Source organism: Sparus aurata, chromosome 22, assembly GCF_900880675.1.
Source record: "Sparus aurata chromosome 22, fSpaAur1.1, whole genome shotgun sequence".
Taxonomy (NCBI): domain Eukaryota; kingdom Metazoa; phylum Chordata; class Actinopteri; order Spariformes; family Sparidae; genus Sparus; species Sparus aurata.
This window is the reverse complement of record NC_044208.1, coordinates 29,456,038-29,480,437: the sequence shown is the minus strand read 5'-3', so window position 1 is coordinate 29,480,437 and position 24,400 is coordinate 29,456,038. Positions and strand designations below refer to the sequence as shown.

Below are 24,400 nucleotides of genomic sequence, written 5' to 3'. Positions count from 1 at the left end.
GAGACTCAAAAATAAACTCTCTCACCAACAAGAGCTTTAAGATAAAAGTCATCCTAAGTTGAAGTTTTTCAGTCAGTACAGACGTCACATATCATCATTTGTTGTTGCCTGACAAAGAAAACACGTTTGTGTTTTTATTTTCAGAAGCAAGAAGGAAAAGTGCAAATCAATGATGAAGAGGTTGATAGAGCATAAAACAGTGTTGAAGTTTTGATGTTATATGTTTTACATATGAAGCAAAAAAAGATGTTCAGTGTCAATCAGGACAGAATCTATGAGGTCAAATCCCCTTCAGAACTGATGACATCAACACTAAGATTTAAACAGTTTGGAAGAATGTTTTAAAGTATTAACCACGGTTTAAAATAAATATTCAAATGGATTTAAACATGTGAGAACAACAACAGTATGTTTGAAATAATTGTGTCACACTTATAATTCATCAGCAGTGTAATATTTTCATTGTTATTAAAGTTTGTCTTCAGAGTTTCACACATTCAACACGTGCAGTGTGTTGAATCAGAGATTACATTACACTAATGTGTCTTTTGTCCAACGTGACTCAAACATCATCCAACCTCCTTTTTTCAAAGATTCAACACTTTCTTCTCAGAGATTTAAATCTCTGCAGGGGGCCACACCTTTCTGATGTCACATTAGGGGGTCTGTGTCCAACAATTTGTGTCACTTTACAAACCTGACACACAAACATTAACACCTTCCTCACTCTGTGATTGGTGAGCTGAGTGGAGGTGAGATAGAGCCCAGGTTTCAACTTCTCTCTCAGCTCTTTTTTCATTGGTTACACAACTATTTCTGTCACTTTGAAATATGAACTGAGTGAAACACTTCCAATGTCTTCCAGGAGAGAACATGTGAGAAGTTACCTCCATATTTAAACCATTGCTGAGCCTCCAGCAGCTCTTGGCTCCACCTTTGGCTGTCTGAAACAGCTATGAACACTTTTAGCTTCACTGATGCTCACTGATCCCATGCTAACAGGTGGAGTTAACACACTGCAGACCACTGATTGGTCAGTGGGAACAGCCAGAGTCGTCTCGTCCTCCATGCTCTGACGTAACATTTCACTTTCTACCTTTTCAGCATCTTCTGTCTCGCTGCCTGCAGCCTTTCTCGAGTAAAGCTACACTATATTGCCTAAAGTATTCGCTCACCTGCCTTGACTCGCATATGAACTTAAGTGACATCCCATTCTTAATCCATAGGGTTTAATATGACGTTGGACCACTGCTGTAACAGCTTCAACTCACAATTCGATTCGATTTCGATTTTTTAGGTCGCAATTCGATTTAATATTGATTCGATTCGATATTGATTTAAATGCTTTGATATCGATTCAGTAATAAGTAGTGCTAGACAAATAATTCATTAGAGTACCTGTTGATAATTTTGACAAGTTTCCTTGTGTGATGAACAACCACAAGTGTGTGCTGTGTGTAAAGAATGTGTGGTTGAGCTAAAGAGAGAGCGCAACAAATTCAAATCAATAAAATTTTATAGACACACAGAAACACATGAACTGACCTCAGAGTCTCCAGTCGACAGTTTGGACTCTCAAGTCCAGCACAGAGAAGCTCCACTCCTGAATCCTGCAGCTCGTTCTGACTCAGCTCCAGCTCTCTCAGATGGGAGGGGTTGGACTTCAGAGCTGAGGCCAGAGAAGCACAGCTGATCTCTGACAAACTGCACTCCCACAATCTGAATAAAGAATAAATGATGTAAGTTTAAAAGACAATGTTCCTGCTTGAAATCATTCAGTGTTTGATAATCTGTTCAGAGCTGAAGAAGGTTTAGAATGTAGACATTTAGAGAATGAAACTCCAAACACCTGAACCCAACAGGATGCAGGTTCAACACTGTCAAATACACAAAGTGAAACAGAGCTCTCATTAATATTAATGACAACGTGCTGCTGCTTCAATAAAGACGTAGTGATGTCACCTCTTAAACTCTGCAACTCCACCAGAGGCTCCATCTATACAAACTCATGTTGTGCAGCCAAATAAAAACATACAGACACTGATTGAACATTTAAATCTACTATTTAAAGTTGTTATTAACATAGTTGAATTTTGAGTCTCGTTCCCAACGATTTTTTGCTGCAGTCGGCCATTAATCCACCGGATACCCCTTCTTAGATCCCGAGTTTGCCCCTGTCCAGGAGGGACTGGACCAGCTCTCCGTGATGAAGGGTTATATCCCTAAACCAACAAGAGGTTGCTTTAAAAGTGGGAATTTAAATAGGGATTTCTTAAGATGGTAGTGAGGAGAATCTCCTTGATCCTCACTGCCATAGTCCGAAAAATCTACCCTGCTTCCTCTGGTTTGGCACTTTATTATGTTGGTTTTATCGCACAGATTTTAGCAAGGGCAAAGCATACAGCTTAATACTTATTACTATCAAACATTATCACAAATTATTTCTCAACTCAAAATACGATAAGTAAATTGAATGTAGGTGAGTTGAAGAGAGTCAGCTCTTTCCATGACTTGCTTTTCCCTTCCTGCTGAAAGCTGAAGCCCGAGGTCTCGTAAATTTCCTCAAAGTCGAAACTTCCTGCCAGCAGAGTGAACAAAAGCATTCCAATGTCCACATTGTAAACCACAGCTTGTTGGTAAAAATGGTTGAACCATTGTTCCTTCATCTGTTTCTGCTGAAGATTTCTTGAAGTCCTTTCTGCGATGTTGAGGCTGCTCACGTACTCCGTCTCATGTGTTGCTTCAAGGCTGGAGCAAGTGGAAGAACCCTCTTTAGTCTGTGATTCTCAGTTTATATACGCTCTTGCTTCCGGCAGTGGCTTGGTTTCTACCCATAAACAGGAAATTTTCCTGTTATCTCTCCGGTCAATGGCTAAAAATCCCTTGTTGACAGCTAACAATTTTGTAATGATCTGACCGTTCTTTGACCGTGACTGAGGTGTGACACTTCCTCTTGGCCTCAACTCATCCCAGCTTCTCTACTGATTTAACATTTCCCTCTTTTAAGTTTTTAAAATTATATACATCAATTTCAACCACAGCTAAACATTACACATTCTAGTACTGTAATAATAACAAAGTTAATACTTATTAGGGCCCGAGCAGGGAAACCTGCAAGATCCCTATTGTTTTTCGAATGATGACTTTTTTGTCCCAAATGATCACACTTTTCACTGCCTGAACATACCCCAAAACACACCAAACCTGTCGAAAAATGATGTAATCTATGGTAATCCAGAACTTCCAACACTAGGTTGTGCTATAATTAAGGAAAGTGCATTTTGGCTTATAACTCCCATACAGTTTATCGCACATTCAAAATCCTTATATCCAAGCGTTCACTGAATCTCGTGATATAGGGCACACCCATTTCCGCAAACCTATTTTTTCGAACTCCTCAAAGGCAATTTCACCGATTTGCACCAAACTTTGCACACAGCATCTGTTGACCCTTCTGACAAAAAGTTATTAAAATAATTTTGATATTCCAAACAATACTCAAGTTAATAAATAACAACTTCCTGCAGATTTCGTTCCAAACAGGAAGTATTGCATATTTCCACATTGGTGTGTCCGAATGACATGAAACTCAGGTTACTACTTCCCCATAAGCCCTTAAGGCTCTGTGCAAAATGTTGGCCAATGATCACTAGGTGGCGCTCTTTAAATTGAAGTATTTTACATCTCCACATCGGTTGCTCGGATTAACACGAAACTTGGTACAATTATTGCTAAGGCCCTCCTGAGGATAGCTGACGAAAGTGTGCCCACACCATTACACTTATGTCAATGAAATTCATAGGGGTGGTATAGACTGGCCCCTGTAACTCACTCACCAAAAATGACGAGCAGGTGGTGCTATTATCAACACAAAACCGTTTTTTGCAAGTGACTCCCACATAACACGTCACACTTTTTTAAATATTATATCTACGTGTTCCCTAAATGGAGCTGAATTGTGTGATGTAGGCCATTTTCGTGGTAAATTTCCATTCATAAAATCACAAAAAATTTAAAACTACTTTTTCGAATTCCTCCAAGCCGATTTGACCAATTTGCACCACTCTTTGCATGTAGCATCTGTGGACTCTCCTGACAAAAAGTAATCAAAACAATTGTGATAGTCCAAAAAATCCTCAAGTTATAAAATGACAACTTCCTGTAGATTTTGGTGAAAAGAGGAAGTGCTGCATATCATAACAAAATACCGTCCGATTACCACAACACTTCTGCTTATTAGCGGAAGAAAACGAACGAACGAACGATATATATATATAGATATATATATCTATATATATATAGATATATATATAGATATATATATATATATATATATAAAGCCGCCGTAGAAGCTCTTGTGTTTATTAAATACCCTTCCTCCTGTGTCACTGGTCTGATGTCTCCCCTGATTCCCTGATTGTGTCCACCTGTGTCACCCTCCCTCATGTGTATATAGTCCTCGTCTTCCCCTGTCTTGTTGCCAGAGTATTTCGTCTCATCGTGTACCTCCAGCCGTTATCCACAGTCTTGTCAAGTCGTTGTTATGTATTGCCTTGCTTGAATTTCTGTTTTCTTAGTTCTCCTCTGAAGAAGAGTGATTTTGTTTTGCTAAAGTTTTTTGGTCAGCTTGTTCATTTGAAAAGCTAGTTTAGTTTCATAGCGCTTTTGCTTTTTCCTCCTCTTGGAGCGTTTTGATGTGTAGTTTTCTTAGCTCGTACCGTAGTTTCTGTTTATAGCCTTTTGTCTTCTCCTCTTTGTGAGCGATTTTCTTTTGTACAGCTTTTCATAGATTTTTGTGTTTTTCAGATCAGTGTAGATTTTGCCTTTTGGCCTTTCCTCCCTTGGGAGCAATTTTCTGTTTATTGTTTTGTGCTTTGTGCCACGTTTGTTTTCTTTGTTAGTTCCTCGTCTGTGTAGACGAGTTCAGAGTTTATAGTCCGTTGATTTATCACTCTGTCTGAAGGGGTTCTCTCTCTCTCTCTCTCTCACTCTCACTCACTCACTCACTCACTCAATGTTATAGATCGACACAGAAACACATGAACTGACCCCAGAGTCTCCAGTCGACAGTTTGGACTCTCCAGTCCAGCACAGAGAAGCTTCACTCCTGAATCCTGCAGCTTGTAGTTTAGACTCAGGTCCAGCTCTCTCAGATGGGAGGGGTTGGACTTCAGAGCTGAGGCCACGACTTCACAGTGACTCTCTGAGAGTTCACAGTTAATAAATCTGTGATTACAGATAATAGAACATTAAAAACTATAAAATCTAAACAGTTGTTAAGGACATTAAGAAAGAAACTAATGAATGTGTAATATAATAACTAAAAAACTCTATACTGTAGATGAAGAAATATCTGTCATCGTTAGACCTCCCTTCCATAGGAATGTTTCAAAATGATAATTTAATTGCTCCCATCACAAGAAAAGAGCTGGACACAGCTATCAGTAAACTGAAAGCAAATAAATGTCCTGGAAGTGATGGCTTCCCGAATGAATGGTATAAGATCTTTAAAGAAGACCTTGCTCCTGTTATGTTAGAATCCTTTGATTGGACTCTAATAAAAGCTGTGGCACCACCATCATGGAAAGAGTGATATCAGTCATTCCAAAAGAAGGGAAGAATGAAGAACATTGTGAATCATATCGTCCAATCTCTATATTAAATGTAGATTACAAATTGTTAACATCTATTATCTCTAAAAGAATTGAGCATCTCCTGCCCGACTTAATTACTGAGGATGAGACAGGGTTCATAAAAGAACGCCAAATTCGAGACAACATTAGACGAACTTTGCTTATTATAGAACAGACAAATAAAAAACATATAAGTGTGGTTCTGGCCAGTTTAGATGTGGAAAAGGCCTTTGACAGGGTCTGTTGGCCCTTTCTGTACTGAGTGCTAGAGAGACTGGGCTTCAGTGGTCAATTTGTCAGGTGCATACTGGCTCTTTACAGAGTCCAAATTGCTAGAATGAAAATCAGTGGCCATCTGACAGGCAGTTTTAAGCCATTCAGAGGCACCTGCCAGGGATGCTGTCTTAGCCCTTCACTTTTTGCCATTGTCACAGCTGCTGGCTGCCGTTCAGCATGTATTAATTGTGTTGTTTACATGAGTAATTCTGCTAGTTATGCAAATCCAGCTGTGTGATTCCCTGTAGAGGATTGGTACTTCTGGAGCTGAGACCGTGTACTTCCTGCTTGCTGTTCGCTGGCGTCTGTGATTGGTGTGGCTGTGATTCGACTGAACCTACCAATTGGGAGTCTACAATCAACCCCAGCTGCATTATTAATAGCTTGTGTGTCCACAGTTATGGGCGGCTGTGAACCAGTGATCAGTTCGCCTCATTGTTGGTTGCATACCATTGTGTTCGTCTAGAGAGTATTTAGTGTTCGTATTTCTTAGTATTGCCTGGCTGTCGCCTGTCTGAGTGGTTTCAGTCAGTGCTTTTGGAATCTTTGTAATTTATTTAGTTTGATACAGAGTACCAAGAGTTGGACACTCTTTTGGGCTGAGACCTCTCAGTTGCAGAATAACTGCTAGTTTGTTTTTTGTCCACTGTATTTTGAAAGCTTATGGTGCTGATGTTAGGATTTATACATTTTCATTATGCCCCTTTATGCCCCACCGACCACTTAGTATGTCCCCCTATGACCCCTATGACCCTGGCCTACTAAATACTGCCCATGACTGCCTGTGGATCCCCTTAACAAACACACTGCTCATGAACCTACACGCACATTGTTCATTGCTCCTTAAATTATGACGTCTGCCACACTTAGATGCTATAATATTGCACAACACATATAGCTTGTCTTTTTCCATCTTTTCCTATTATCTCACATTATTAAAAGAGTTGCATATATCCTGTTGACAAATGAGATGATCGAAGCATTAGTCTCTTTTATGAGGGGCTAATACATGGAGAGCAAAGCCAGGGTATGAGAGAGAGCACATTCACCTTTCACTTATCACTTTCACACATGAAGAGGCCTCGAAGGCCAGCGATATTACCTCCAAGAAACACACAGACACTACACAAGAACAAGCAACGAGGGTGGAAAGTCGTTGCTTGACATGCATGTCAAAGTGTGCAGGTATAGCATTATCAGACCGCGTCTTTTATTCAAGTAATGAAGCCTGTTAAAAATTATTTCACAAAGGATTCTATGTTTTATTAATGTGCTGTACATTCTATAGAGTTACAACAATAATAGATTTACTTAAATGAAAAAACTCATTGTTATAAAATACCTTATTTAGTAATGCTTCTCTGCCCTCTTGAGGTTGACCCTTAGCACTGGTCATCTGCTCAGAGCAAAGTTCAACAAAGCTCTTAAGGGGAGGAGGACAATGTTCTAATGTCCAGATTGCTGGTAATTTATCAGACACATATAGTAATACACTAGTCTACATTCCTGTAGGCAGTGTTGGGAAAGTTCACTTTCTACATGAACTAGTTCAAAGTTCAGTTCACAGATTTTGAAATGAACTAGTTCAGTTCATAATTCAAATTTAACAAAGTTCACAGTTCCAAAAATAAACTAGTTTATAGTTCTTTTTTTTTCAATATGTTGCTGCGAGCTATTATTTTTTAAATTATTGCCACAGCCCATATAGAACCACAGACAGCTATTATTCTATCAGTTTTAACACTGAAGCTGCAGCTCTCTGACAATATACTGCAAGACCAGGTTGTCCAGCTGCGGCTGGGAGATGAAGACAGCGGAGCCGCTACTGTACGCCGTTAATGTGATTTGGTGGTAGAGGATCTGTTTTGACTCGCTGTGTCTTTTGTTTTTTTATTCACTCACACATACTTGAAAGGCTCCCAGGGTGCTTTAGTTCAATGCGCCGTTTCATGTTTTCTGTTGATGTAGTTGATGTACAGAGTTGTCTCTTGAAACCCGGCAGGTGAAGTTTACACAAAAAGGTCAGATTGTTCCCACCTGGATCATCACTGACCTTTTCATAAAATTGTTTTAAGTAATCATATAAAGATGTCGTATTAATGGTGGAGGCAGAGTCTGAGGTAGCGCTGCTGCCTTCATTTGTTTTTGCCTCCATGCTTTGCATTTTGTTTACGCATGTGGCGGTGCGACTCTGTGGTGTCTGGTGTTGCCATATTGGGTGTTTTTCCAGTACATATTAAGGCCTGTTCATGGTGTGTTTTAGCCGGTTTTTCGCCTGGAAGGCTCGATGGAAATCTGGCACTCTCTTGGACAAAGTTAAACTGTGAGAGAGCACCGTTCACAAACGCTAGGATGAATGCATTCCCAGTTACGTTCATCAGGTAGAAATACAGTACATTCAGTTCACGTTGAACTGAACGAGTTCATGAACGATCGTTCACTGAACGCGTTCAGGCACAACACTGCCTGTAGGTGCATGGCTATCTGAGTGAGCCCCCCATCCCCGGAAATGAGAGCGCGCTGCAGTATTGAAAAAGCAACATGTCTTGCTTTCCTGCCCTGGCCAAAGCAGCATGCAGGTACCTTTCAGCTCCATGTACAAGTGTGGACAGCAAACATCTCTTCTCTAGCTGCATCACATATTGTTGATGAAAAGAGAAACAGGATCCAGTGCGAGAAAGCAGAAATGCTTCTCTTTGTCAAAAAAAAACTGCCTTTGCTGATGAAGTAGGCTGAGACTATAACCTACAGTGTCAGGTGGAAACACTGTTTCAGTGTTTGGGACATTTACTTTGAGTACATTGTGGCTGCTTTAAGTTGGAAAACTTACAAAGTCTACCATGTCATTTGAGTTACAGTTATGTCACAATTCTGATATTTTGATTTAGCATTTTTATAGATGGGACTTGAAATTAACTTGCACTGATTTGCACTTGTATAGTGTTTTTTATGTTTGCTTGGTGGAAACATTGTTTCAGTGTTGGGACATCTACTTGAAAATTAAAGCACAAGTTGGAAAATGTGCACTGACAGTCAGGACATGTTTTTGATATTTTTGATTTAGCCTTTTTCAAAGATTTGAGTTTAAATGGAGTGGACTTGAGCTTTCGCGGCACATCACCCTTCGCCCTTCGGGCGTGGGCGAGGTGCTTCCAGCTGCCTCCAGCAGCTGGAGGACCGAGAGGCGTCCGGAGAGGGATAGAGGGTGGTTGGGGGCCGTGCTTGCCTGAATCGATTCAGAGGATTTTCTGAATCGATTCAGGCAAGCAGTGGACCCCGATATTGAATTGGGAAAAAATATATTGCAATGCATTGATGAATCGATATTTTTACCCACCGCTATTTAATTTAGTTACACACTTGCTACAAGTTGTTAGGGTTACTAAAAAGTAACACTGTTGGTTACTTGTGTTTTATAATAGTCCTATAACCTTATTTGGAAGTAAACACGTTTTGAAAATAAAGGAAGACATTAAAAAATTCAGTTTGCATGATTTTCAGTCTGTACAAAATTTTATCATCTCAGAAACTTTATTTTTCTTATACATATGTCGATACCGGTAAATATTGGTTATCGGCCATAACAGCAATATTAATATCGGATATCGGTATCGGCCAACCGTTTCATATCAGTGCATTCCTATTTTTTTAATGTTAATCATATCTGGACTTACCGAGCCTTTCTACAGTTCCTCACAGCTGGAATCAGTCTCTGTTTTCCCTGGTCTGATGTGTCGTAGTTATCTGTGTCCAATTCATCCAGAACCTCCTCTGACATCTGCAGCATGTAGGCCAGAGCTGAGCAGTGGAACACAGAGAGTTCCTTCTCTGATCTGTTCTCTGACTTCAGGAACTCTTGGATCTCCTGATGGACTGAGTGGTCGTTCATCTCCGTCAGACAGTGGAAGATGTTGATGCTTCTGTCAGGAGAGATATAAAAACTGTTCATCTTCTTCAGGTTGTTGATGGCTCTCTGGATGATTTCTGGACTGTTGTCTGTCTGACCCAGCAGGCCTGCTAAGAGTCTCTGGTTGGACTGCAGAGAGAGGCCATGAAGGAAGCGAACAAACAGGTCCAGGTGACCAGTTTTACTTTTGAGGGATTTCTCCATGGCGCTCCTCAGGAAGTTAACCAGGGTTGAATCAACATATTTGTCCCCAAATAAGTCCTCCACCACCTTTGTGTTCCTGTTAGTGAAACAGTGGAACTTGAAGACTGCAGCCAGAAACTCCTGAACGCTCAGATGAACAAAGCAGTAGACTGTTTTCTGGAAGATCACACTCTCTCTTCTGAAGATCTCTGTACAAACTCCTGAGTACACCGAGGCCTCTGTGACATTAAGACCACAGCGCTCCAGGTCTTCTTGGTAGAACATGATGTTTCCTGTCTCCAGATGTTCAAACGCCAGCCTCCCCAGCTTCAGAAGAACTTCCCTGTCAGCCTCCGTCAGCTCCTGTGGACTCGTCTCACGTCCCTCATCGTACTTCTGCTTCTTCCTGTTTGTCTGAACCAGCAGGAAGTGTGAGTACATGTCAGTCAGGGTCTTGGGCAGCTCTCCTCTCTGGTCTGTAGTCAACATGTGGTCCAGAACTGTAGCAGTGATCCAGCAGAAGACTGGGATCAGACACATGATGTGGAGGCTCCTGGAGGTCTTGATGTGTGAGATGATTCTGCTGGACAGATCTTCATCACTGAACCTCCTCCTGAAGTACTCCTCCTTCTGGACGTCAGTGAAGCCTCGTACTTCTGTTACCCTGTCGACACATGAAGGAGGGATCTGATTGGCCGCCGCAGGTCGGGAGGTGATCCAGACGAGAGCCGAGGGAAGCAGCTTCCCCTGGATGAGGTTTGTCAGCAGCACGCTGACTGATGACTTCTGTGTGACATCAGACACGACCTCATGGTTCTTGAAATCCAGTGAAAGTCTACTTTCATCCAGGCCATCAAAGATGAAGAGAAGTTTACAGACAGCGAGCTTCTCTGCTGTCACCTTCTGTAATGTTGGATGGAAAACATGGAGCAGCCTGAGAAGACTGTACTGCTCATCTCTGATCAGGTTCAGCTCCCTGAACGACAGCAGAACCAGCAGACTGACATCTTGGTTTTCGGAGCCCTCTGCCCAGTCCAGAGTGAACTTCTGCACCGAGAAGGTTTTTCCAACTCCAGCGACGCCGTTGGTCAGAACGACTCTGATGCGTCTCTGTTGGTCAGGTGAGGCTTTAAAGATGTCGCAGCACCTGATTGGAGTTTCACTGAAGGTCTCCATCTTGGAAGCTGCCTCAAGCTGCCTCACCTCATGTTGGGTATTAACCTCTTCACTCTGTCCCTCTGTGATGTAGACCTCAGTGTAGATCTTGTTAAGGAGGGTTCCACTTCCTGTTTCATCACTTCCTGTTTCATCACTTCCTTCAGTCACACGTTCACATCGCCTCCTCAGACTGATCTTATGTTCATCTAAAACCTCCTGCAGACCAACATTCACTGAAAGAAGAGAAAAAACTGGGAGAAAATACAATTTGACAATCAGCAGTCAGTGGTCTTTTTATTACAAATTAAAAACCATCAGTATAAGAATATGTTTGTTGTTTCCTTTTTCTTTCTTTCCACCTTAACGTCATGGAGAGGTTTGTGTGTCCCTGTGATCCTTGGAGCTCTGTTGTCGGGGGCATTAGCCCCTGGCAGGGTCTCACAAAGCTAATTAGCCCCAGAGGAGGGGCCAGACTGAGAGGGATTCAAAGAACCTCTATGAATCAGCCACAAAGGTGCTGCAGCACCTGAACCAGGAAAGAGAAATCAGGGCACCTTTCTGGAGCTAAACCTGGGAGTGGAGGTCTCTGGTGAATATCTGGTGGCTGGTCTTTGACTACATGGAGACGCCACCCTGTGGGCTGACTACCAGCAGGGACAGGCGTTGGGGTCGGGTGTGTGCCAGTTTCATGCAAAAGAAGGAAGGTGAACTGATTCCTGGCATCAGACTGGTCCTCAGGACAGGGAATGTCTCCTCTCATGGGGGAAGGAACAGGTGCTGGTGCTGGAGGTGGGCCAGTACCAACTAGATTTAGTTGGGCTCACCTCGATGCACAGCACTGTTTCTTGAGCTGAACTATTTTGCTTGAGGGACGACATCTCAGGTTGGCCCCTGTAAATGACCAGCACCTGCACCTCAGCATGTCCACCACACTCTGCTGCTGCTAACTGCTTGTTATTCCCTCACTACAAGGAAGGACCAACTACTAGGGCATTAATGACTTCAGTTTTTTTCAGGTCGACTTATCTGTCAATAAAGTCGAAGTCGAGTCGACAAGTCGTTTGATGACGTCATCACTATGACACAGCGGACCTCTGGACCGGATGACTCCCTGTAGTGCTAGCATCACTTTGGTTAGCTAGCGGATGCCGATTCAGATGGCCGTGCATAACGCTAGTATTTTTATTGTACTTTAAGACCGACTTGCAGGTCACCATGCTGTTTGTGTGGTCTAGAGTGAAGTACCTCCATACGTGTGATGTGTGTCTGTCACCTACTGCCATTTCTGCCATGTCTCTCGTTGTTGTATTCTGGTCTTGCAGGGTTTCCGCTACATGTAATTGACTGTGGCGCACCGCCACGGCAAAATAAAAGCCGCCACACCTTGAAAATTCAGGCATAAATAAATCCAGTGTTAGAGAAAGTAAATATTTTACCGTCGTCTTCCACCGCAGTCTTTGACGTTAACTAGCATGTTGGATATTTAGCTTGATAATTAGCTAGAGGATTAAAAGGGTCACGCAGAGTCCTGCACGGGTCACCGCATCCAACCCGTTTTCCGACAGTAGCACAAATTACATTCCGTACCCGAGCCGACCCGCTATTAATTGATAACGACACCCGAAGGAAAACTGGACGGACGCAATTTTTAAAAGTGAAAGTAAGACAGCGTGGGGAATGGGAGCTCAGGGAGGGCGCAAGCACGCATGAATGAGCTCATATGAAATATAAATGCTTATCATTTGTGTTGCTAATAATGACTGAACCAACACCCCCCCCCCCAGCGCCACAGTCTCAAATAATACTGGAGGAAACACTGTTTTGTGTTTAATTTACCCTCAACGCACCAACGTTACCGCCCTTTTTATGAAGTGACTATGAAGATTGGTTAAATCAAGGAATATTTATCAGTGTAAGCCAATCAGAGGCAGGGATTGCAGATCCATCCACAATCCCGTTTCCATGGTTACCGCGCTGGCTGGAGATCTGGCAACACTGATTCTGTACACACGCGCACAGAGAGAGTCAAAAAAACACATGACTTGTCGATCCCTCTCAGGGGTCGTCGACTTGTGCCACTAACGTCGACAAGTCGACTTTTCTGTTAATGCCCTACCAGCTACTGCTCAACTAAATCCAGACTGGCTGCTGTCCTGGATCCAGGACAATAGTGACACAAACCCCTATCTTTCTCTGGATCTCTTATTGCTTCTCATTGTAGCTCTTGAACCATTTTACTATAATTGATACATTTGATCTACTCATTTTGTATCCACATGGTTCCATCAGTTATTTTCAGTCACTTTGGATACAAACATCAGCTAAATGAACGTATTGTAATGAAGCAGCTACATTTCTAAGCTGTTTAATGTGCTTAAACTGAGCAGCTAATTAGCTTTTGCTGTAGCCTGAAAATAGATGTTAGCAGTGCACTTTTCCTCACTGGATGTTTGTTTGGTCTCTTGTTCAACAAGTGGATCTGCAGGACGAGGTGTGTGTTTGTAAGTTAGAGGAGGAGGAGATGTTAGCAGGAAAGCTAATGTGGACTGTTGTTTAAAGTGCTGTTTTGTCTCAAGCTGCTGTCTGACACTTCTCCATCTCCATCTATGCATACAGAGAACAAACTGCTTTCTGATTGGTTAATGTGTGACATAACAAATGTATTAAAACAACAAGTAGTGTGTTCAGACATGAAGACATCAGCAGACAGATATATAGTCTTACTTTGTACAGTGCTGGTCAGACTGGCTGTCTGCAGTCCAGTGCTTGTTCTGGATCTTTTCCCACACTGGGGACAGGAGGAGTGTCCTGGTGAAGCAGACTGGTCCCAGTATGATGTGATGCACTGTCTGCAGAACCAGTGTCCACAGCTGGTAGAGACTGGATCCTTCAGGACGTCCTTACAGGAAACACAGCAGGACGGCTGCTCCTCCACAGAAACATGCCTCCTCTTCTGCTCTCTGTGAAAACATTTCTTTAGAATTAAAACCATTTGTTGATTGTTTCTAAAAATATCCAGATTTAGTCGACACAGTTGAGAAGCTCAGATCAGCTGACAGAGGACAGTAAAACTGTCGTTACTTTTCTGACTTAATTCAGCATTCAGTCTGGAATAAAAAAGGCTGTTTGTGTCATTTCAACCACTATGTCATCACTATTTAACTATGACATCACTTTTTAACTATGTCATCACTATTTAACTATGACATCACTTTTTAACTATGTCATCACTATTTAACTATGACATCACTTTTTGACTATGACATCACTTTTTGACTATGACATCACTTTTTGACTATGACATCACTTAACTGTTAAATGAAGACATACATGTATTTCAAAACTTCAACAAAGAAAAACAAACAAACTATTCTGATGTTGGTTCGTCTGGTGGTAATTTGGTTTTGAATTTCATGATTCATTTTTTTGTTGCTGTTTTCTTCATAAATACAATCAATAAAGTTGATCTACAAACTAGCTCATCAATATGCACAACAGGTGCACATGGATGAAGTTTCCCACACGTTCATGTATTTGTGGTGGACCGACACGATATCAAAAGGCTGCCACTCTCTCCCTCACGTACACATGACAGTGTTTCCCACACATAGACTTTACTTGAGCGGGCCTGCAAGGTATATTAACGACCACTAAAGTTTATCTGATGAACCATTTAAGCATTTTGTAAGTGTGAGAGAACAACAGCAGTCGTAATGGTTTAACAAGTGGGTGATCTCCCGTCGCTCTATCCCTCCTGCAGCTCGACCTGCTCTGCAGTTTGTGGCTATTAAACCAGATTAAGATCATCTCAGTTTGAAACAGGATCTGCAGGAATAGTTCTTTAAGAGAACATTTTATCTTCATCCTCAAAGCATCATCTTCATCAGGTCAGTTTACAGTAAGAACAGTCTCTTACTTTGAGTCTGATGGTCCAGGTTCAGTACTGAAGTTTAGAGGAGGATTGTTGGACCAGTCACTCTTCATAGACAGACAGCTGGATACTGGAGACTCTGCTCTCTGTCTGTTGGACTGAACTCTGCAAACACCAACATGTTTGTATTTATATCACATGAATCTTTGAGAAATTCTCTGATGAAAAAGTAATTTAAGAAGCTCTAAACACACAAACTACTGCTACTGTTGATAAAAAGGAACTTTCAAAGTTTCTCTTTGTCCTCAGATCAGATTACAGCTTTTTAGGACACTGACAGATATTAATACACAGATATTAAGAGGAACATGAGCCGTGAAAAGTCTGTTAGATTTAGGTAGAAAATACATTTGAGACGAATTTTGAATATAAAACTACAGAATCAACAAAACAAAGCATGGCAGTGAGAGAGGGAACAGAAAACATAAATGAGTTAGTATCAGTTGTCTTACTTTGAGTCTGATGGTCCAGGTTCAGTTCTGAAGGCTAGAGGAGGATCTCTGGACCGGTCACTCTTTGTAGACAGACAGCTGGATACTGGAGACTCTGCTCTGTCCTCCTCCTCCTTCACACAATCACTCATCTTCTGCTCTGAAGTCAGTCTGAGAGGTGAAACATTAACAAGAATCAGGAAACAAGTTTGTTCAAGCGTCACACAAGACGGAGAGAGCAGGAAGTAACACACACTCTCTCTCCCCTTCACACACACATTATACAGTATAATAAAAGCAGCCAGAAGTCCACCTGCTCAGGTTTCTTCACACCTGTGCTTGTTTTCTTGGGTTACTGGAGGTTTAAAGAGTATTATTCAGCCAATCAGGACTTTGTGTCCACAGATGAATCAAACTGTTGACTTCACTCCAACATTTCTTTCCTCCACAGTCCACAGGGAGAAAACTGACTCACAGTAAGTAAAGTCACAGTAAATAATCACAATGTGTTGTTAACACTCACCCTGCCTCAGACTGCAGCTGTTCTCCTTCTGCTCCGTCCTCTCAAAATGGAGTCTGACTGAATACTTTCACTTCCAGGGTTCCTCCCTGTTCCTCCCTGTTCTCACGTGCCTGTTGTTTTCTCCTCCCCTCTCCTTAAAAGTAGTCAGGTGAGCTAATCTGTGTGTGTGTGTATGTGTGTGTGTGTGTGTGTGTTGACAGTCTGATAGCAGCACACCTCGGTTAGGATTTTATTTTTTTTTTTAATAAGTGTACAATACATAGAGATGTGTCACTACCATACAACATCTGGGCCTGTTGCTGACTAACATTTTAATATTAATCAATGACCAAACAGGTCAAACTCCTGCGTTCCTGAGTGAAAACAAAGACGGTTTCTTTTATAAGAGATGAAATCTAAAAAGGCAAAAGACTAACTAAACCACCACAGACACACACACACTATTAAAATGAAATAATTAACTCTATATTTATATTAAAAAACATTGCTTCAACCAATGCTAACTAATGAATAATGACTCATTAGATCCATCAACATTGTTCTTCATGACATACACCATCTACCCCCACTGTGTTCTGACCCTCAGGAAAGTTGATTAAGGTAAATTACCATTTTCTTTTAGCGACTGCATCTCTTCATCCATCACATTAAGTCAGGTGAGGTTACAGCATCTGTGAATGTCAGAGCTAAGTTACACATTACTATGTAACAGTAATCAATGTTAGTTAGTACCTGATCATCTCTCTCATCACCTGACACAAATTCACTCCAATAACCAGCTTCTTCTTCACTCTAGAGGGGAATCGCTTACGCTCACGGTCCGTCTCATCTGGTCCTGTTCTGTTGTTCACTTCAGACATAGTTGCTGGTGACTGGCCCCAAGTACGTCCTGGACTCACATGAGTATTTAGCCTGGCCTTGGAAAAATCCTCAGTGACTGATAACACCAACCTGAACCCGTCTCTGGACAGAGGTCCGGACTCAGAGTTACGGGGGCACTGGCCCCTGTTGGCCCCCCCTAGAACCGCCCCTGTTTCTCAGCCTCTTCCTCTGCTGTCCATCAAGCAAACCTCTGCTTCTCCTTTGCATCTTGTGCCATCAGCCAACTCCACGCAGTGTGTCCGGGGCTGGAAATCCTCCTCCTGGTGTTAGAACTTTGATGTATCCGTGACGATATGGAAGCTGCTCCTGAGTCCACCATCAGGCCCTTTTCGATGATCCCTCTGCCTGGCTGGATCCTCATGTCTCCGTCGCTCCCTCCTCGCTGCTCGCCTCCTCACACACCTTTTCACGTCATCTCGCTGTTCCCGCCTCCACGTTGTCTCCCGATGCGTGGTGCCTTTACATTGACTTCACCTCTGCTTGTTCACCTGCTCTGGCTTTCTGTCCCTTTCAGCCACACCTGGAGTCACTATGTTGGCGCTGTCAGCCCCGCGGTCATGTGCAGCCGTCGAAGCGCGTCTCACACTCGGCTGCACCTTCATCACGTTGTCGGATGCTGCCGCGTGCATTTTCCCAGTCGCCCTTTTCACACCGACATTTTGTTTCCGTCTCCTACAGTTCACAAGTCTGTTCATCTCCATCAACAACGAGCCGAGACCAACGGCTACTGCTCACGGTACTAGCATAGCATAGCATAGCATGCTAATCCTCAACGGTCCCACTGTAAGTCTGGACGCTGCTATGTCTCTCTTTACATTTATTTTGTCCCGTAGTCGGCTTCAGCTAAGAAAGAAATAGTTCACCCCACACATCCAAAATTCTTAGAACACAGTGTTTCCCCTAGATTTTTTTGTAGCAGAGGCGCTCTGAGTCGGTAACCTAGCAACACGAGGGGGGTCCGGGGGCATGTGATGCGAGTGTAAATTATCTAACATTAATGTTTTATGTAATCAAATGAACAAGTAACATTAGACAGGGAGGAGCAGTGGAACAAAGTGAAGGAGAGCAGAGTACAGCAGGGGGAGAGCCGAGTGAAGGAGCAGGAGAGCAAAGTGATGGTGCAGGAGAGAGAGATAAATAAAATAAATAAATAAATAAACAATAAAATAATAAATCAATTCAGTGTACGTAAAAGTAAAATCTGCAGTCAAGTGTCATTTGTTTATGCCGCCACAGCTCCCCGGAGAGCCTGCCCCCGCTGCTGAAAAAAATACTAGAGGAAACACTGAACCTCTTGAACATTAGAGAACTTTTTTACCATTATTTTCTTTATTATTATAGATTTTTTATGGAAACTGAGGAGTCTGCACACTTACACATTCAGAGCTAAGCTTTAATAGTGATAGTTGTTTTCCCTTACTGTGAGGGAAGAGAGGTGGCCGATGTGATGTTTACATATCTAGGGGCCCCGGAGCCATTAAACAGCTCTCTATGTGTGTGCGTTAAAGTTTAGCTGGAGGACAGGACCATATGGAGCATTAAAGCTGAATTTAGCTCTCATACTAGTTGTTTAGAGCTGACTTAAGGTATACATTTCCATATAAGCATGAAGAGACAATCCGGTCCATTTTAGGCTGTAAGTTCCAAGAAGTGACTTCAGCGAGGTTAGATAATGTACAGAAAGCAGCAGGTTAACTTCTCTTTCTACTATTGGATAGATGGACCCTTAATCCACCAAACCAATTAGAAGAAGTGGGACGATGCAGTGATTAGACTTTAAAAAGGCCCGCACAAGTGGAGAAGGGGGGTGGCACTTTGTAGATTTCCTAGATCGAAGGCGATAGGATTTCTGATAGAGCAGAGGGCAAAGCATTGGGCAGAACTTTGTCATGAATTTGAGAAACCCAGGTAGCAGCCGCGCCTGGTCGGATGCAGGCATGAGATTTGTTTTCAATAAAGATTGCTCTATCATTCCACCCAGCCTTGCCTCCGCAGAATTCGTTCATCAACATACTACACACCGACACCTTTGATGAAGAAAGCCCAGAAACTACAAAACATAATCTGTTTCAGAAGTCAGTGGGCCGCATGACATGGAAGCTATTAATATTCATATAAAATAGAGGAAGCACTTACTACAATAACAATAGGTGTGTCTCATTCATCCAGTTTACTAATACAATCTGTTGCTGGTTTGGAGTCACTGGGCCACATGACATGAAATATATTGAAAAAACTGCAGTTATTTTGTATTAATATATTTATGCTCAGTAATTTCATGACGGTCCCTAAATCAGTTTCCAGTGATTCAGCACGAGGCTCTGAGAGGTGAGCTGACCGTCCTCCTGCTGCTAACACTGGGAGAACCTCAGTAAAGAACACCCGATGCTAGAGCACAAACATAATGAAGGAGGAATAAACTCCGTGAGAACATCAGTCTTGACCATGACTGGAAACAACTGGACTGGAAAACGTCTCTCACACACGTCACGTGCCACTTACTCCATATAGTTTCAGTGTCCATCTGTAACTGTAGCACTGTTTTCAGCGACTCCTTCCCTCAGAATCCAGTTCTCTTTTTTCAGTTGTTCATCTCTAACTCTGATTCAAAATGTCTTTGTGGTGATTAGAGGGATATTCCGGTGTAAATTTAATCCCTGGTCTGACACACCGTGAAACTGTGTTAGACTCCGTCTCGAAAGATCAAGTTAGCAGACCGCTAATTTACGGAGTTTTATCAACCTCAGAAACGACCGCACGACATTAAAACTCCACAAGCTTAGCTGGATTTCTACTGAAAAGCTGACTAAATTTACCACTCTTCTGCAGCAGCTTCCTGTTGACAGGAAGTCCCGACGAGTCGATTACCGAGTGCAGTAGAGTTCCGCGGCTCATGGATGAAAATTTATTATTATGACTCCATGGAAAAGCAATCAAAGTTCATATGTGTCTTACCTGCCAGTTTATAACAGTTATTATCGAGAGCGGACAGGGAAAAGAACGGAATTGAGCATTTCTAACCGCACTCGGTAATCGTCGCGTCGGGACTTCCCCGACCCGGAAGCTGATGGAGGAGAGTTGAAGTCTGATTTTAGCTTCACAATAGAAATCCAGCTAAGCTAGCGGAGGTTAGATGCCCCGGACTATGTGCTGAGACCCTATTTGTACTGTTGCTGAAGTTTGGTGCTGTTCTGAGCATTATTTGTGGCTTTTTGGTGGCGGTTCATATTTGGATCCATTTACTGCAGTGTATTGTTGTCGTGCGGTTGTTTCTGAGGTTGATAAAACTCCGTAAATTAGCGTCTGCTAACTTGATCTCTCGAGAGGGAGTCTAACACAGTTTCATGGTGTGTTAGACCATGGATTAAATTTACACCGGAATATCCCTTTAATATCCACCACAAGTTGCTCAACTGTAGAAGATTGTTGTTTCTGTCATGATCATGTATCATGTTTATTGGAGAGCTCTTGGATGGCTGCCAAAATGTCAGCTAAATGTCAAAAGGACTGTTTTGAACAGTGTTGTATGAATGAACACAAACTCCAGCTTGAATAATGATCAGACTGGACCTGCTGAGGTGGTCCTCAGGAGGGCCTCGCCTCACTCTGCTGTGGCGTCGGCGGCCATTTTCTAAGGAGCAATCAGCAGCATCAGGACCGCTGACAGGAAGAGACCTGACAAAGTGACCAAGAAGGCCTCGGGATGCCCAGCGGTCTCACTGCAGGTGGTGGGAGAAAGAAAGGGGGACGACAGCTCAGCTCTTCTCCCGGTAGAGAGCGACCCCCACCCTGTGTGAAATGCTGCCAATACTCTCCTCAATGTGTTTGTGTTCCTCATTCACACTGTTTCTATTGTTTCTGCTGCTGTTTAACTCATATTTATACGGAGAATCTTCTCTGCAGTTATTGATGCGACTGTGTTTAATTGATGCTCTCTGTCTCTGAGATCCTTTCTGCTGCTGGAAGATTTTGCTCATATCCCTGTTTTGTTTCCACAGTTATCACTTGTGATGTCATGAGGCTGATTATAGATTATACGATACAAGTTGTGGTCTTTAGCTGACTAATTAAAACACTAATGTGCAACAGTTTCTCCCCCTCAGACGTGACGACACATTCTAATATGTGGTTCCTGGTAGTTGTGAAGTATAAAGAGTTCAGAGTCAAACAGACGTCGGCTGAACGATGTTCACATTGTTTAGTGAAAAGAGTCGAGTTCTTGTTTTTCTGTTTTATTTGAACTCTGATTGATGGTGTTGTGATGATTAATGATTGACTGACTGATGCATTGATCGACTGATTGATTGATTGATTGACTGATGTATTGATAAGCATGTGTGTGATCAGGTGCAGTCAGAGCATCTACAGTGTCTTCTTGCTGCAGCCACCAGGGGCACCAAAGTCTAACAGGTGGAACTCTGCAGGCCTTTGCTCGCTGCCTTCACTTTGTTTGGATGTGCCACATAAAATAGACAGACGCCTCGTGCTCTGGCTGGAATGACTGAATGTGCTTTAGACCGCAGCCCGCTCCACCAATCAGAGCACAGCTGACTAATAATCATATGGATATTAAACAAAGTGATAATAATCAGGATAATATCAATAATAAATCCTCAGCATCGTGACATTTGATGTTGTTGTGATAAAATGATATAAATAAGATCTACAATTGAAACCAAATACAAGTTTAAAACATCAAAATACAACTTTTTTAAATTGTGACGTGTGAAAACAGAAGAAACAAATAAACATAATAAAAATAAAAGCATATTACAAAGTATTTTCCATCAACAAGGACTGACACGCCTGAGAAGCAGCAGGAAGAAGTCGACACTGATTTAAATTGAAACTCTTGCCAAAAAGCAACCGAGGCTTTATTTGTGATTGAAAATGAGTCAAACCTTCATGTAAAAGCATAATTACGGCGAAAAAGGCAGTTTTAAGATTTACCGTAGTTTCGTTTTCGGGCAAGCTAATTTTCAATGGGAGTGCTACGGGCACTTTTACGATAGCATCAAAATCTCTATTTTTAAAACAATGAGAAGACTCGACACAACCTGAAACTTTGCTCGTAGTATCACCAGGGTCTTTACATATGAACACGAGCTTTGAGAACATTGTTTGTGTACACAGAGTTTACTAAAAAGAAGCTTTTTGAACTACTCACAGTAGGAGCTGGATCTCCGGTGCGCCACCATCATGGCAGACAAAAAGTGTCGATCCCCGAGTGCACCTAACAGACAGGCTTGAGGAGCGGTCCACCATTACTCTCCTGTATCAACTGCACCAATATATTGTAGCTGCACATAGCTTCCAAGGTTACCGATACTTTGTCCTTTAGACTTCACTGAATCAGACAATTGGTGAAAACAGGTGCTGCAGCCTCCGTCAGACACTTCAGTCCGAACTGAATGAATTCTCTCAGGTACAGTGTCGGGCAGACACAGCTTTTGAGTTTGTTCAGGTTTTAACCTCATAAAAACAACAGCTGGATTGATACCTGCAGTCTTTACGTCTCGGCTTTCATTTTGTTCTGAGCCTAGTTCAAAAGCAGCTTTTACATATTGTGACAAGTTAAATTAGGAATAATAGCATTAAGTTTACACCAGTGTTCATTTTGGCAGCTATTTTAGATGTAGTCATTGTCTTAGTCTTTAAACCAAAATGCTTCTTAGTTTTAGTCACATGTAAGTCATTTTTATCCTTCATAGTTTAAGTCAACGACTGCTCGAAAAATGTTAGTCCAGTTTTCATCAGAGAAAAGTTTACGTGTTAGTCAACCTTTAGTCAAAATGTGTTATGTTGTTATTAAATGTGTTAGTTTGGTTATAAATGTTACAGACACAACACACCATAAATATGTCACGTTCTTTTTGTGACCTTTTTAAGAGAAAACATTTAACAATTTAACAATAGAATGAACAGTTGCTTTATTCTCTTCTACTCTATATAAACATTGTTGAAGACTGAGCCGGCACTGTTCAGAACAAATAACTATTATAGAATATGATGTGACAATAAATCAAATAAAGAGTCATTTACCAACATGTCTTAACAGCAATGTTCAACAATTCACTATTAGTGACTCTGTGATGTTGTAATAAAACAAATGACATTATTATTCACATAGGTGGCGGTATGCACCTTAAAAGTCATGGCTGCAACCAGAAGAAGAACATGAGAACAGGGAGGAGCCAAGGAAGTCATAACACACACACACACACACACACACACACACACACACACAGTCAGACTCCATTTTGAGAGGACGGAGCAGAAGGAGAACAGCTGCAGTCTGAGGCAGGGTGAGTGTTAAAAACACATTGTGATTATTTACTGTGACTTTACTTACTGTGAGTCAGTTTTCTCCCTGTGGACTGTGGAGGAAAGAAACGTTAGAGTGAAGTCAACAGTTTCATTCATCTGTGGACACAAAGTCCTGATTGGCTGATTAATACTCTTTAAACCTCCAGTAACCCAAGAAAACAAGCACAGGTGTGAAGAAACCTGAGCAGGTGGACTTCTGGCTGCTTTTATTATACTGTATAATGTGTGAGTGAAGGGGAGAGAGAGTGTGTGTTACTTCCTGCTCTCTCCTTCTTGTGTGACTCTTGAACAAACTTGTTTCCTGATTCTTGTGTTTCATCTCTCAGACTGACATCAGAGCAGAAGATGAGTGTTTGTGTGAAGGAGGAGGAGGACAGAGCAGAGTCTCCAGTATCCAGCTGTCTGTCTATGAACAGTGACCGGTCCAAAGATCCTCCAGACTTCAGTACTGAACCTGGACCATCAGACTCAAAGTAAGACAGCTGATACCAACTCATTTATGTGTTCTGTTCCCTCTCTCACTGCCATGCTTTGTTTTGTTGGTTCTATATTTTCAGTATTCAAAATTCATCAAATGTATTTTCTACCTAAATCTAACAAACTTTTCACGGCTCATGTTCCTCTTAATATCTGTGTATTAATATCTGTCAGTCTCCTAAAAAGCTGTAATCTGATCTGAGGACAAAGAGATACTTTGAAAGCTCCTTTTTATCAACAGTAGCAGTAGTTTGTGTGTTTAGAGCTTCTTGAATTACTTTTTCATCAGAGAATTTCTCAAAGATTCATGTGGTATAAATACAAACATGTTGGTGTTTGCAGAGTTCAGTCCAACAGACAGAGAGCAGAGTCTCCAGTATCCAGCTGTCTGTCTATGAAGAGTGACTGGTCCATAGATCGTCCTATAAACTTCAGTTATGAACCTGGACCATCAGACTTGAAGTAAGACAGCTGATACTAACTCATTCATGTGACTTTTTTCAGATCCCTCTCACAACGACATGTTTAGTTTATGTTGTGTTTGTATATTTCAACAACAATGTATTTGCTAACTAACTTTAACAAACCATGTTGGTGTTTGCAGAGTTCAGTCCAACAGACAGAGAGCAGAGTCTCCAGTATCCAGCTGTCTGTCTATGAAGAGTGACCGGT

General features: G+C 41.9%; 1 protein-coding gene and 2 long non-coding RNA genes across 3 annotated transcripts in view; 1 reads left to right on the top strand and 2 right to left on the bottom strand.

The window, feature by feature from the left end:
• The window catches only part of LOC115574089 (NACHT, LRR and PYD domains-containing protein 14-like), a 915,401-nt gene extending 901,336 nt beyond the window's left edge, over positions 1-14,065 (bottom strand). The window contains exons 1-2 of the mRNA XM_030405331.1: positions 13,882-14,065; positions 9,584-11,390 (exon numbers count right to left, since the gene is read on the bottom strand). Coding sequence (XP_030261191.1) covers positions 9,584-11,390; position 13,882 — 1,808 coding nt within the window. The 5' untranslated portion in view covers positions 13,883-14,065. The remainder of the gene's footprint in view (positions 1-9,583; positions 11,391-13,881) is intronic.
• Positions 14,066-15,148: 1,083 nt separating this feature from the next.
• Positions 15,149-17,645, bottom strand: LOC115574127 (uncharacterized). The gene is made up of 3 exons (XR_003982422.1): positions 16,043-17,645; positions 15,541-15,690; positions 15,149-15,193 (listed from the first exon to the last, which is right to left on the bottom strand). It is a non-coding gene; the product is annotated as an uncharacterized LOC115574127 (long non-coding RNA).
• A 5,502-nt stretch (positions 17,646-23,147) lies between these two features.
• Positions 23,148-24,381, top strand: LOC115574124 (uncharacterized). Its single transcript, XR_003982417.1, has 4 exons — positions 23,148-23,229; positions 23,578-23,724; positions 24,071-24,190; positions 24,333-24,381. It is a non-coding gene; the product is annotated as an uncharacterized LOC115574124 (long non-coding RNA).
• The last annotated feature ends 19 nt before the right edge of the window (positions 24,382-24,400 follow it).